Here is a 15,106-nt window from a genome sequence, read left to right on the forward strand (position 1 = left end):
AGTTTTATTATATCTCAGCGTGTCTTCTCATGATGCCACAGGAGCTATCTGCAGAACAGTCTTTATAAGACTCATATAAAAGCCTTTGACGGCTAACACTCACAGAGCTGGGTGTATGTCTGCGTGTAACCTGAGCATGTGTGTGAGACACTAATGGACTCCTGGTGTAAGAGACCTGGAGGAAGTTGTCCTCTCTCCCCCTGACCTCCAGACATGATGGTTCTCAGCAGTCTAAACATGAAAAGTGGCCCCACTAATCACCATCTCTCATGCCAATCAATGCAAAACTGATTCTACAGTATGGATCTCAGAAGCTTGACCTGCACAAATGCAGGAAGACACCTCAAGGTCCGGCTATATAACCACTCAGCACCTAATGCATGGTCTTTAAATGCCTCTACATTAGCCCACTATTACTGTGGCATGGGAAGCATTGTCTCCGCTCTTTCATTTCTAATGGCTGTTGTCAGCAAAACACATTCCTCTGCAGTATGAACCTACATTAGCCCCATCCATTAGAAACATTGTGGCTTCATTGTACTTCTGTTTTCTCATTATACAATTTACAATTCAACCATTTCATCAGATGATTTTACATAAAGGAGAGGTAGAAGTAGATCTTTATGAGCAAGCTTTACTCTATAATCTACTTTCTTTAATTAAACAAAATCTCCAAAATTAGATTCTTGATCTTTTTTCCTTTCCTGTGACAATTAAAAACCCTCACCCTATAACTCAGAAAATGTTCTGGTTCTTGGTAAATTTGAACACAAATTCCTCTCTTCTTCCTCTCAAAGCACATGTGGTGTTGATTCAGTACATAAACCAGCCTCTAGAGGGAAGCACCACATTTGGTGCTGTATTATTTCTGTGTCACGCCCCTCGTCTGTCCCCTCACATCAGCCTGACTCAGACCAGAGGTTAACAGAGCAGCTGATTGATGCAGGTCGGGAAAGCTAGGCTAACACCAGAACAAAGCAGCAGGCATAATACTGCAATAGGGCATCCGGGCTCACGACTGTCTTGTCTGAGTGCAGTGTCTTGTTTGGTGTCTGTCAGTGTCACACGTATTCCCCTGTGGCTTGGTGCCAAGGCAGAATCAGAAAAAAAACTGAGTGGGAGGGAGGTAGAGAGACACCCAACACTTAAATCCTTTTATCAGACTAGACACCGGCTGCATTATGTACACACATAGACAAAAATATTTCCAGGACACATAGGTACAGCAAACGCTCTACGAGGATTTCATCCCCTAATGAAAGTCTGATTAGTGTGGTGCATGCGTGTATTCCCATAAAGCAGACAAAACTGTATCTGCAGTGAGTTGCACCTCTTCACTGCAGTTTGAACAGATGCTTGGATGCACGTGTTTCTGGTCAATGTGAAACTGGCTGGAAAACCACAAAAACCCACATCACTAGAGTCTCTAGATATCGAAGCCAACCTGACACACCAGCTTTCTGTTGCTGTGTGCACTCTGCTCTCCTGTGTGTTTCTTCCAAGTGGCTGTATGTAAGCTATACAAGTGCCAGTAGCACTCTGCTCCTCAATGAGTTCCAATGAATGGGCACAAAGCTCTCCCTGGGGAGTGCACTCGTAAAACCGTCACACTGGCCTCTAAATCAGCAAGCTGGCTCACTGTTGCAGGCCCCACTCCTCTCCCTCTTTCCTTTGTTTCCTTTACTTTGCTTTCTTCTCATTTCCTCACCTCTTCTGTTCTTTTCTCTCCTCTGTTCACTCGGATGCAATCACAGCCCAACAGGGAGCAGCTGATCAAAAACGCAAATTCCCAAATATCCCGTCTTTCTCTGATGTTGGAGATGCGGGACAGTGTCTCTCAGTGCCAAAGTGATCTCTTACCTTCCAGCAGGTCTCTTGCCAGACCCGGTTCTGCCCCCGTGGACCGAACAAAGTCTGACAGGACCGCGTCCATGTCCAGAGTCATGTGATCATGTGTGTGCGCTGCCCAAGGTGCAGCGGTGGCCTTGGTGGACGCCAGCCTTCACGTTCTCATCTGGAAAAAGCAGCAACGAGAAACACAAGAGACCTTAAACGCACAGTTTTACAGTAAATCCACACTTTAACAAAAAAAAAAACATCACTCACTGACCTCTGTGTGAAAAACTTACTGGACTGCCCCTCTCTCTTATTTTAATCCCAGCCAGTATTCCCAGCCTGCTTGTACTGATGTGTAATGCTTCATACTCCTGTGAATAGCTCTCCACTCCCAGCGCTCCTCCCAGCTCTTGCTAACAGTCATAACATAACATCCAGCAGCACAGATGTAATATCAACAACACAGCCAGAGGTCGTATCCAGGACACACCTGCCTATCTCCAAAGCTTCTGGCTAACTGCCCATGATCATAACAACGCTAACCCTCTTCCTGCCACCGTGTGTCAACCAGGAGTTTCTGGGTATGGTCCAGTATCTTAAAACCACATCAGTACTCTGCGTTGGACAGCAGAGAAGGATGGCTGGTGAATGGTCTCTGGAGCTGAGGGATTCAGTGTGACGTTATTTTGCATGATACTAGCTGGAGAGCATGTTTACATCATGGCTATATAACACTAGAGCCCTAATTAATCAACAAGCATCGCCTTGTTAGGTCATAAACAGCACTTCTTATATCCACATGCGTTCACTCCCTCGGCCGCTGGAATGAATGAGCCCATGCATAGCTGTCATTCCAGAAACAGAGCTCACGGCATTGTCAGTGAAGAAACAAACACCCACAGGTTTGCTGCTCTGACACCAGGCCGCTGTGTGTGGACCGGAGGTTTAAGGGCTGCTCGGGCTCATGGCTTTGACCTACAGAGGAGTGAGAGCATGCTGGAGACATGGAGGTACTCTGCCCACATCTCTGAGCAGTGAGCAGGAGCAAGGCTCCAGCTCTCTGACTTCTGGCTCAGTGTGATGAACTGACAGACACTCTGACGCAAAAACAAATGCTGTTGTTTCCTGCCTCTGTGGCTGAGGAATATTACTGGATTACTCTGACAGCAGGATGGCCAGGACATCATGGCATATTTTTTTACTGACCGTGGCAGAACAATCTCAGATTTGAAATGATCACCACATAAAAATGAAAGGCTCATGACATTAAAAAAAAAAGACAGCAGAGAGCTGCTTGATTGTTGGCATCAGAGAGAACAATATCTTTGTTCAAGACCCAGCAACTTTAGTCATTATCATATGCATTATTAATGAGTCAAAGCTGCACTTAAGCTGTAGTTTAGCTGACCTACTTACTGTCAGCCATTTGTATTGTGTTGCATGTGCGTTACTGAACTGAGAAAATCTAAGCACACCAACTACAGGAAACACAGGTCGGCTAGGGCAGTTACAACCAAAGTTTGTCAGAGATCATGAGATTATGGTTGCGTGTTCTAAATTATCAGATTAAAGCTCACCCACATGTATTCCTGAAAAGGATTACTGTAGTTTATTTTTATTTGGAACTCTACATGTTTGCTTTTAATATGTAAAGGTAACTTTACTTATTTCAGTTGTTGGACGTCTACAGGAAATTTTAAAGGCTTGAAAGACAGTCTGTGAGGTACTAGCCTTCTTTGAGGACCAAAGAGACAACATATGTGCATAATTACACTCTCTAGGGATGGACACTTAACTACATCTCTAATACAGAATAATGAGGTGCAAGTGAAAATCACAATATTGCTTTGCAGGGCAAAAAGTCTTGAGTGTAGTGGTGTGGAGCAAGTCGCAGAAACAGATGAATATTATAAGTCATGACCTCATCTTTTCCCTCATGAACAGCCTTGTTCAGATAACTGTCCCTGTGGGAGGTAATTATGACTCAGACACCCCCAAATTGATGTTTTTGTATCTGACATAACACCATGTGGAAGCTGGGACTGTCCAGCTCCCCGTTACTCACAATCACAATTAGCATATTTGTCACACATGATGTATCAGACTTCTACAGAACATGAAGGCTTTACGACACACAGTGACAGGCAGTGCAGTGAACTAGAAAAAGATCTACTTATAAGGATGAAGCTGACATTTGTCTATGTTTTCCTTATTTTCAGCTTGTTCCATGAAAAGGCCAGAACCAACAATGAGTCAGTCCATCTATAGTTCCTGGTGCAGCAGTGTTGCAGATTTATATGTTTAGAGTTAAAAATCAGGCTCTGGTATCATAAGTAATGCTTGATAAAAGCTTTAACTGTCATTGTCATTCACTGAATGTATTTTCGTCTTTCCATAGGATTTGTTGACAATAAGAAAAATAGAGACGACTTTCTGCCTTATCCCTTTACTTTTATTTAGTGGCTGTCAGTGACAGTGTGCAGCAGATGATTTAAAATCAAACCCACTTTCTGTATTTTCGCTGAGGGTTGTTGAGAAGCCATCTGATGACCACAGGACTGTCAGGACCAGACGCAGCTCTAGTCCATGGCTTCAGAGGCAGCAGTGCAAAGGAAGACACTGGGGATGCAGAGGACCCTGAAACACACACAGAAATATTCAAAGTTATCACCATGAAACAGAAAGGTCGGCTGGGTTCAGTTTGAAGCTGCTGTAAAACACCCAACCGACACACATGTGCGACTGCATCAGTGTTGATACGCTAATGCAAAATTACCCCTCAAACCATTACTTTGATCATGCGTCATTTGGAAACCACTGACTTGTCTACTGACTGCTCATGCAAATGACAGAGTATTGCTATTGAAAAGTTAACATTTCATTATTATTAGATTATTGCCTGAAAAATCTTTTTTGATAAAATGTGTTTTAGGAAATTGCAGTATATTGTATCTCTATAAGTGCCATGAATTGTTTAAACAATTATTTCTGCCAGACATTGGAGCGTTGTGTCAACATGCAAATAGTCATATTTTTTACAGCAGCAGTTTCTGTTGTGCAATACGAGATCCGTTATGAATAAAATGCTTGTTTGGAGCCTGCTGTCTCTGATTTGTTGTTAAGGAAATTATTGTGATATAATGATGAAGTAATGAGGGACAACTCAGTAACAACTCAGTTTGATGATGGATTTCACTTGAATTTACAGTACAGTTCTCTTTTAATGTGTCACACAGTCGTCATAGATTATGCTGAAACTGTCATACTGTTCACTAGACATGCAAGGCAAAGGTAATCATCTTGATGCTGCCATGTCGTCCTCTATCATAAGGAAATTCTGTATGTTCATGTTACACTCTATGGAAAGTCCATGGAAAACACAGCAAAAGTTCTTGTTAACCACCCATATATTTCTAAGAAACCATGCACACTACACTTTACAGGCAGTGGACTCCTCTTGGCATATTGAAAGGTAAGACTGTGGAAATTATAAATACATTAGGTTCATTACACTGACAGAACTTGGCTGTATGGAGGAACCTGGCTGCTGCGTTTATTTTGGGTGACAACAGCGCTGACATGCTGACGGGTAATATATGAGACTTGGTTCTACCTGCTACCAGCCTGTCTTCACAATGCAGTATGTGATATTAATGCTATAGATATTAATGGTAGCCTACAGAGAAAGGTCCCTCCTGTCATAGTGGACTACACTACTTACCATAAATATTACATTACTTGACTGTTATTCCCTGGTAATTTCTTTACATTACCACAGAATTACTACATAATTAATGACCTACTTCACTGTTATTTCTTGGAGATTTCTTTACATTATTATATAATTTCTACATAATTACTACATAATTAAGGGTCTGTAAATTAAAGGGTTAGCACAATTGCATCATGGTGTTATGCTCTATTTTTTGAAACGCCAGAGGCCTGGTGACATGTGTAACGACACCTGTCAGTTGTTGTGAAGTCACAGTGAAGCAGCGTCACTTCTTTGTAGATACTCATAAATATTCCTTTCAACAGCTAAAAACAACCAGAAGTTTAGCTAGTAGCAGCACCTTTTTCCCAAGCCCCCACCTTCTAAAGTTATTTACGTTGGCGTAATCACATTTTCAGGTTCTCACACTAAGATGCAGGTGTTTATGTGACACCACCACCGACGTGGTAAAGAATGTGCAGTGCTAGCTTCACGTTCGCTGCTTTTACGTAATGAAATGCTAACACGCTGATGCCGGTAAAGGCAGAGAAGGTCACTGGTGGGTTGTTGTGTTCCAGGACGATCCTGCATGACACAGCGGGCGGGGATGTGATTATGTAGTGTGTGTGTGTGTGGAGATAAACACACATGGAAACAGTGAGAGAAGAGTGTGAGAGCAGCCACAGTGGATATTCTGCCATCCTCCCCAGCGGATCACACCACCCTTTCAGCAGAATGCTGGCAAGTGCTGAGGAGTTAGTGTCAAAGTCCTCCTAAGTGGGACTGAAATATCCTTTTGTGTCATGCATAATTTACATGAACAGTAAAAAGGTTCATATACTGTATGTGGCCTCTGTTTATCTGTACAATCTCTTACAGCATCTTTGTCCACAGCACCTTTAAAAATCAGACAGATGTCTTAAAAATAACAGACAGTTTGAAATCAGTGGTCTTAACCATTCGTTATATGTTTGCTGATATAGTTTGGCATGAACAATGACAAACAACTTTGGGAAAAACTATCACTACTTCAGCCATTGGTGCTAGAGAAACATGTTTCTCTAAAACACATAGAAGAAGAATCACTAAAAATTAGCAGGTCTAGAAATAGTACAAGGATATTGAACTCCAGAGGCAGAGGTTATTTGACTAATGTCCTCAACTAAAAGTGAGATCACACGTGTTAAAAATAATTAAGCTGAAGTTCTTAAGTTGCTAATTTGCCTGGGTAATACTGATTACGAAAGGCACCTGCTGGATCATGACTAACATTTCAGTATGAGTTCACCCAACTGACCAAACCACTTCCCCAATTTAGTCATCTCTAAAGTGGCGACCGTCTTGTCTTTATAAGGAAAAAAAGATTTAACTGTGAGTGATTAAGGTTAAGAATTAAAAGTACACTACACTTTGCAGATACTTCACAAACATGGGCACGAGGAACTGGGGATCAGACCACACACCTTATAAATAATGTCCAATGCTCTGTCACATGAGCTACAGCCTCCCCATGTATGAATTCTCCTCACTGTTTGACAGTAACTATACTGTAGGCCTTGTTCTAATCCTTTCACTGGTGTGGAAAGTAACTCAGTACATTTACTCAAGGAGCATTTCCATTATATGCTACTTTATACCCACTACATTCACTTCACAGCTGTATTTACTTTTTCAGATTCTACGTATAACACTTGATCTGCCTTCAAAATAAGTAGATTCATCTAATAAGCATCCGATTATATAACAAGGACAGGGGCTATTGCAGAAAAGTGAGTACTTCTTTTGCTACTTTAAGTACTTAGTTGCTGATATCTTTGTAAATTTACTTAAGCAAAGGGTATTAATGTGCTAATGTTATGTAAGAATATTTCTTCCATCGCATAATTCTTTCATTTCCACAGCACTAGTGGGCAAATATGTAATATTACAATAACCTACAAGTGAAAGTAGAATAAGAGATTTTAGAGTTTAACTACTCAGTTACAATACTGACAACATACACTGCACACTTGTACACTTAGAAATGAATGTGTGTATGCTAGCACTGTATTTTTGGGTCAGAGCTTTACAGGCAATGTTCAGTGCAGGTTGTATCTTTGATCTTGTGGCTTCAATGCGAAGATACGTCTGAGACCACTAGGGGAAATGTGTGTTTCATACTGATGTCTCTTCTCTTACTCTCTTGCTATAACACTTCAGAGGAGAAAACATGTTAATAACAGAAAAGAGTCAAGTTGTGTAATCTCCTTAGAGGCAAACACGCACTGCATTGTTTACATATTTGCAAGGTCCACTGGCGCGTGAGCATTCTTCCCCCAAGTCCGACCATATTTACAAGGACCCATTTGTTGAAAGTGAAAAACAAGAGACATACAACTTGTTTCTAAATCATCTGCCTGCGACCCTCCTCTTAATTATTCTTCAACATCACAAAACACACCAGCACCGCTTCACAGACGCAGCAGCAATACAGTACGACTCTCAAACTTTCGGTTAACTTAATCCCAGTTCCCGTCACCTGTGGCCTTTAGCATCAGATCTGATATAAATTTAACACCTACTTGATAAATGTAAGCTCAAATACATTTTTACATTGACAACCATAGTCATTATTTGGATCCAAGCAAAAGTATTGTCTAAAATAGACCATAAAAAAAGCCACCCAGGGTCTAACCCACTGTGATGCTGATTTTTTATCATTTATTGACCAAAAGATGAGCCCCCTTTTTGTATTAAGTGATATTTAAATTGTTGTATCGTCTGTGTATATTTAACAACTACCCCCATATGAAATCAATCATTATCAGCTGACAATCAGGTTTTATAAGTACATGTTACAACACAAGACCATAAACCTACCTGTGTGAATTCTTCAGATGAGGTACTTTATAGGTTTTTAAATCTAATGAACCTTTTCTCAGAGGAGAAATACAGTATCTCTTCTTAACCTGTGAAACAATACAGAAAGCTTATACGGCTGTTTTTAACTCGGCCTCAAATATAATTAAATGCAAAACCACCTGACACTATGCATGCTAATACTGTACAGCAGCTCCCCACCCACTACATCCTTTTTTATGTTCAACACTACTTGGTACTTCTTCTTCAAACTGCCGGTAAACCAGTTGGCTGATTGGAAAGTGTGGAATGACCTACTGTGGGTTGATCAACAACACTTAACAACAAAGAGTTGTAGAATTTAGTCTGAATGCTTCACGGTGCAATACAGACAATCACAGGAAGGATGATGCACAACTGCTTCCCCACAGTCAGAGGCTTACTTGTCATTTAATATGGATTCTATTTTCAACCCAAACAAGCAAATGTGCTACAGGCTATTTTTCCATTACGTACATGCACATATGTAATAATTTTAGCATAACAGGATGATTTATAGCTGAGATAATTGTCTCCATAGTGAGTGGTGATCGCCCACATGCAAGGCAGATACACAGCAGGTGGGAGGTGAACATACTGTACAAACACTTACACTCTCCACTTTTTGCACTGCATCTCCTCCAGAGCTAGAAAATGGTCATGCAGTAAATCCTATACATGCACACCAAGGTTAACAGTAGTGTATACATTTGCAGTTATGCTCTTAAATAAGCTTTTAAAAGCTATAAAAAGATTTTTATATTTTGCAAATGTGAGGTTGTGCAGATGTCAGAGTCCTCTTGAGTGCACCAAGTGAACTGTGTGCTACAGCATAAAAGACTGATGCTGTTGGAGAAAACCCGTCCTTAGCACACTGTTAGGTATCTTTAATATTCATAGCCCTCCAAGAGTCTTATAATTTCTGTTTTTGTCCCTATTTGCCATAGAGCTGCGTTGTGTGCTTCTCTTTCTGACTTCCTCCATTTCACAGAACCCTTTCAACAACCGGAAAAACCTTTGCTTCAGAGGGAGAGCACACAGTATACTGTGCTAAGGAGGGATGAAATAACACAAACACCAAACAATATTATGCAATTAAATACACAGCTCTGGTTTATTGGTGCTTCTGTCATTGGAGAAACTGGTATCTCTGTTCTTTTATGACAAAATTCATAACGAGAAGCTTACCAGTGATGCTTCACGTAAATTTAAAATAAAGCCCCACTCAAAACTGTAACTCTGAATAAGGTCACATTATCTGGACCTGGATCTCAAACAGAACAAAAAGTAAAATCCTGTCATGAGTAAGTGTTGTGTCTCATCATGCCCTCCCCCCGCTGCAAGATCATCTTGACTTGACAAAGTGTAAAACTGATTAATCTGATGGTGGCGGATGAATTGTACCTTTTTATAAAGACTGGATGTGACACTGTGACAAGCTGCTGTTGAACCTGCCAGTGGCAGAGCATCTGGTGTCAGCCTCCAACCCACCTCTAGCCAGGAGAGGAGAGGAGGCCCAGCAGCTGAGGAGGCATTACTTGATTCTCTTAGTATTTAATATAGCTCTAAAAATATATTTAACACACACACACACACACACACACACACACACAGGAAAATAATAATCATTAGTTCCTATCCATCTTGGTTTGATTGGTCTATATCAGTGGTTCCCAACCTGTGGCCCGGGGCTCACTGGTAGCCCTCAAAGGTATTGCAAGTGGGCTGACAAACCGTTTGCAAAACACTCTCCCCGTCAATCAAAAAAGAGAAACTGAGCTTCCCCTGCTTTCAGTCCAGTCCTGAATGTCATTATCATTCAAATAAAAAGTGCTATGAGAAGACTTTATTTAGCCTCTGTATTGTTACGGGGTTGAATGTGGGCCTCCAACATTATTGGGATTTTCAAGTGGGCCATTGGTCTATATGATCTGATTTAGGCCATTTGTTGTTCTTGAACTCTTCATATGTTATAAATTATCTGCTGATTGCTGTTTATATGATCTCCCCTCTGATAAAAGACAGTTCACTGGTTCCACATATGTTCTCATAAAGGCTTCACACTCAAACAGTAGCTTTGTCAGCTTTTTGTTGCAAATAAAAAGGAACTGAATAAATTATATTAAATGACATTTGTGAATGAGACAGTCAATATCAGGGACTGATTCCATGCATGCTGCTTTTTAAGGACTCGCTCACTTGACAGCTCCCCAGTATAGTAGGCGGCAGTGGTCCAAGGCATCAGCAGGACCTCTGAAACCTGAAACCTCAGCCCGGTTTACAAAATAGTGACAAAAGACCTGCCCTGCAAGGGTTAGACAGAGGATGTGGGCTTGTTGGTTAAACACAAATTTAGTTACTGAAACCTCAAAGTGTCTGATCCCTCTTCTACTTGACAGAATATTTTGGATTCTCCAAGCCAAGCAGAGAATAAAATCTTACACTCTGGCTCGGACAAACAGCTCTGCCGGGCCAAATGTGGCTTCATCACCAGTGTGAGCTGAGCTGCAGTTAGCTGGGCCAAGCACCACCTGGCTGAAACTGCTGTGCTAAACATCCCATGATCCCTGGCACTGTAGTGCATGAGAGTGTGAGAACACAAACATGCATGTGTGTGTGTGTGTGTGTGTGTGTGTGCGTGTGTGTGTGTGTGTGTGTGTGTGTGCATAAACATAAAACCAGTGCATGTTCGCTACCCTGTGTGCCCTCAGTGTGTTTACCCAACCTAACAGAGCTTCCACGAAGGGCAGCCAAAACACAGAAGACAGCTAATAAAAGATGGCATTCATTCTTACCCAGTACTTCTTCACATGCCTGTGCACAGCAAAATGTCAAGCCACCCTCTCAGTTATTGGTCAGAGGGAGAAAAAAAAATGACTGTTTTTGCTACAACAATGGATACAGCTTTGCTATTTTAACACACAACGAGATGGAAACACCAAAACCAGACAACAGTTTCAAAACAGCTATTATTGATGTGATTCAGTGAATAAAAACAGAAACAGGAAAGGTACAGCAAAGGAAATTACTGTTGTGTTAGACTTGGGGTAATTGCGCGTTGGAAAAACAAATGAGCACAATTCCAGTCAAACCGATCATTTCTACCTTGCATCAGTAGCGAATAATCAACACAATCCATTAGCGTGCTTCATAACACAGCACACTTAAGTGGCACAGGAAATTCATGTAATGGGATATTATAATGTCTCACCAAACTACAAACTTCAAAGTCCTTGCTTGAGAGCACCAGATTCAATCAGTGAATTTCAACGGAGAGTAGAAGCACCACTTGCTATTCAGCCTTCATATCAGTCAGTCAGCCTCAATCTCTGTCCTTCCTCTTCCTCCTCCTCCTCCTCCTCCTCGTTCTTTATCTCCTCCTGCAGCCACAATGGCAAGCTTGTATTTGTGGTGATTGTGTATGTACATCAACAGTAAGAATCATATAGGAGCAGCAAACTTGTGCATGTGTGCGCACATGCTAGACAATATCACAGGCAGCCTGTGCAGCATATGACGTGTTTCAATCAGTGCCCGGGACGACATGTTCAAGCGAGGGCTCTCCAGGCTCATCAAGTTTAGCCATTTTGATTTTTGAGAGCTCCATCTCTCTCCATCTCCATCTCTCTCTCTCCAGTCACCACCTGGGAGTGTGCCGAGTCCCTCCTCATCCCCCCTTTATGCTCTATTCACTAGTGGGATTCCCTGCCTTCAGAACCCACAGAAAGGCATTTATTTGCTGTGACCTCAGAGCACCCTCGCACCCTGAGAAATCAACTGCTGAGCCACTTCCTGAGACAAGAAGATAGAGAGACTGACGGAGAGAAAGCAAAGAAGGTGGAAGGACTGATTCAAACACTAAGCACCCCTGTTTAATGCCCAGCAGACAGTGTAAAACTCTGAAGTCCTGACCTCTAGACACAGGCTCTAATGAAGCCATGCACAAACTCACATAAATACTTTCTCTTTCACTCTCTAAACACTTCTCTAAACTTAAAAAAACACCGAGCTTCTATGCAGCAGCCTTTCACATGCTGTGAAAAAGATGCTGCCGGAAGCAATAATGTCACTTTACATCTCATTGCTGCGCTGCACGCTGCCAGCACAGCATATGCATGGAGTGGAGAGCTGTTAATTTACACTAAATGCATCATCACATTAATATTTGAGGTAAATTTTGATCGATGCAGTGGTGGACAGCATGAGCACTGGGCTGTGTATATACCTGAGGGAAACTAGTGTTTCTTGAAAACTTTACATTTTTGTTCATCTGAATCGAAATTTATCATCACAGCCATGAATTTACCTCTTCACCTGGTTTCAGTTATTCACAGACACAAAAACAACAGGTGCACATCATATATTCCCCAAAACAAATATGTTCAGTATTTACACTACAAGCAATAAATCCATGTAAGAAAGCAACTGATAATTCTTCTGTCTGACCTTACAGTCAAGTCAAACCTCTAGTTCCAACAGAGCTGCAGTCACAGCTCAGCTGCGTGTGCAGCATGCACCCAAACAAAGAACTGGTTGCTGAGGGGCACTGAACAAGATCATAACCCCTTAAAATGTCAATCTCCCCTACCCCCCTACCACAGCGGCCAGTACCGCTTTCCCCGACTGGGCCCTTTCCGACAGAGTGCCACAAGCAGACAGCTGTGACTACAGAGCGAGGCCTTACCAAAGCAGAGGGTTCCTGACTTTCTGTTGATTTGAAGAGGATGCCAGAGAAAGGGAAAAGGCATCAACAGTCTGCTGTGGATATAAAGACACACTTAGCAGTCCGTCTCAGGTATATTAATGACAAGTCTTTGTTTCAAGCAAGAAAGCTGAGATGTAAGAAAGATACAGAAGAGACATAAAGAACTCCTGAATCTGAATCTTCAGATCCCACGTTAGATAAACAGACCCAGTAGCTAAAGCCAGCTGGTGTTTTCTATTCGAGTTTGTGCGCCAGCTCAAAGACCTACATGTGGCTCAACATGTACTTGTACAGATTTCTACTGCACAGTGTATATGATGGTGGATCGGCTTCATCTGTAAAGATTATTGTCATCACCTGCAGACCAGTGATAACTGGGGGTACGATATATTTTCACACCTAAGCCCAGAGGATGTATGCAGTAGGCTAAGGTGATGTGTACTCTACATTCACAGAAATGAAACGCGCGCACACACACAAACACACACACACACACACAGCCACACACAGCCACATATATGTAAGCTACGCAGCTATGCAGTACTTCATGTTCTCTTGTCAACCTGATTATTTCATATTAGCAGAACAAGAAAAAAACGCAGAAACAGATTTACTGCAAAGCAGTGCACAATGCCTTGTTGGCCAGATCACTTACGGTGCACCTTTAAACAAGCATCTGAAATGCAAAGAAATATCAAGGAAATAATTATATTTCACTGAAACTCTGCTTCAATCACAGAGCAGCCAAAATGTCCTACAATGGCCCCTGAAAATACAAATGTCATCATTTCCACAGAAACTCAAATAAGAAAGGAAATACTAGAAGACATTGTTTTGACACCTGTTATATCTCAGACTCTGAATCTCACAGTACCTGTATTGTACAGTGTAGCACCAGCATTGGACTGATTCTGTGTGTGGGTGCCTGCATGGCTGTGCATGTACATTCAAGTAGGTGGAAAGGCCAACATCACATAACCTTATTCTTAATTTAGTAACCCATAAAGCTGTAGGTTTCTGGCTATACCACAAGAATGCAGTGGTGATCTTTCACCACTTTTGTACGAGTTGCCAACTACCCCAAATATTGAGAGGGTACAGCTCTTCCCTCAGTCAGCAGTTGACCAGGCCACCCCACCCAAAAATATTAAGCTCCAATACTGCCTCTGTTTTCGACTGTTATATGCATTCATCAAATTAAACCACACATACACACACACACCCACACACACACACACACACAAAGATGTACATAAAAACACTGCTGGTATATACCCACATGGTTTGGGAGACACACGTTTGCTGGCTAAATGGAAAAAATCTATTTGCATTTTCTCTCACAAGGAATGCCTAAGGAAACAATTTTGAAATGCATTGGATTGGTTTATGCAGACCATTGGCCTCATGACACTGCCACTAGGTTTATCTGACATGCACAGCTGCACAGTTGTGCAGGAAAAATAGTCTGCAAACACACGAAAAAGAATGTAACCAACAACACATAATTTTAATGTAATCATGGCCAATGTATTCTTATCAGAGGTAACAGATAAATACCCCTAGTCTCTCCAGATGCTAATAACGGTAAAGACACACTAGCCTGTAAATAACTGGAATTACTGCCTTGCAGTTGTAAGCCTCTGCTGACCAGTCAAGTTGCAGTTTACATCCATATCTGTCCAGGCTCATATACTACATGTAGTGAAGACTTTTAAGGAATTGAATAAAGGGTACGACATGCCTTTTTTGGTTTATGATAGAGGGATAGATGAATAAAAGTGATTTGAATTGACTTTGTTGAGTGAACCACAGGCCCCAAAGTGCTTCCTGCAGCCACCTTCATCTAACACTCAAACTGTGCCGGTCGAGGATACTTGACCAAAGCACAAGTCACCAATTAATGGAGGCAGCAAAAGAAGTGCAGATACTATAAATCTGATGAATGTGTTATTTACTCCCATTACCCAGGGGCAGGA

The 15,106-nt window shown here is 41.7% G+C and overlaps 1 protein-coding gene across 1 annotated transcript in view; it reads right to left on the bottom strand.

Annotated features, from left to right (window-relative positions):
• Positions 1–15,106, bottom strand: part of otud7a (OTU deubiquitinase 7A) — a 37,609-nt gene that overhangs the window by 17,006 nt on the left and 5,497 nt on the right. Inside the window, exons 2-3 of the mRNA XM_071498826.1 lie at positions 4,344–4,473; positions 1,861–2,014 (exon numbers count right to left, since the gene is read on the bottom strand). Of these exons, the coding sequence (XP_071354927.1) occupies positions 1,861–1,945 (85 nt within the window). The 5' untranslated portion in view covers positions 1,946–2,014; positions 4,344–4,473. The remainder of the gene's footprint in view (positions 1–1,860; positions 2,015–4,343; positions 4,474–15,106) is intronic.

This window comes from Trachinotus anak, unplaced genomic scaffold, assembly GCF_046630095.1.
Source record: "Trachinotus anak isolate AG129_WGS33_773 ecotype Australia unplaced genomic scaffold, CSIRO_AGI_Tana_v1 ptg000002l, whole genome shotgun sequence".
Lineage (NCBI taxonomy): Eukaryota > Metazoa > Chordata > Actinopteri > Carangiformes > Carangidae > Trachinotus > Trachinotus anak.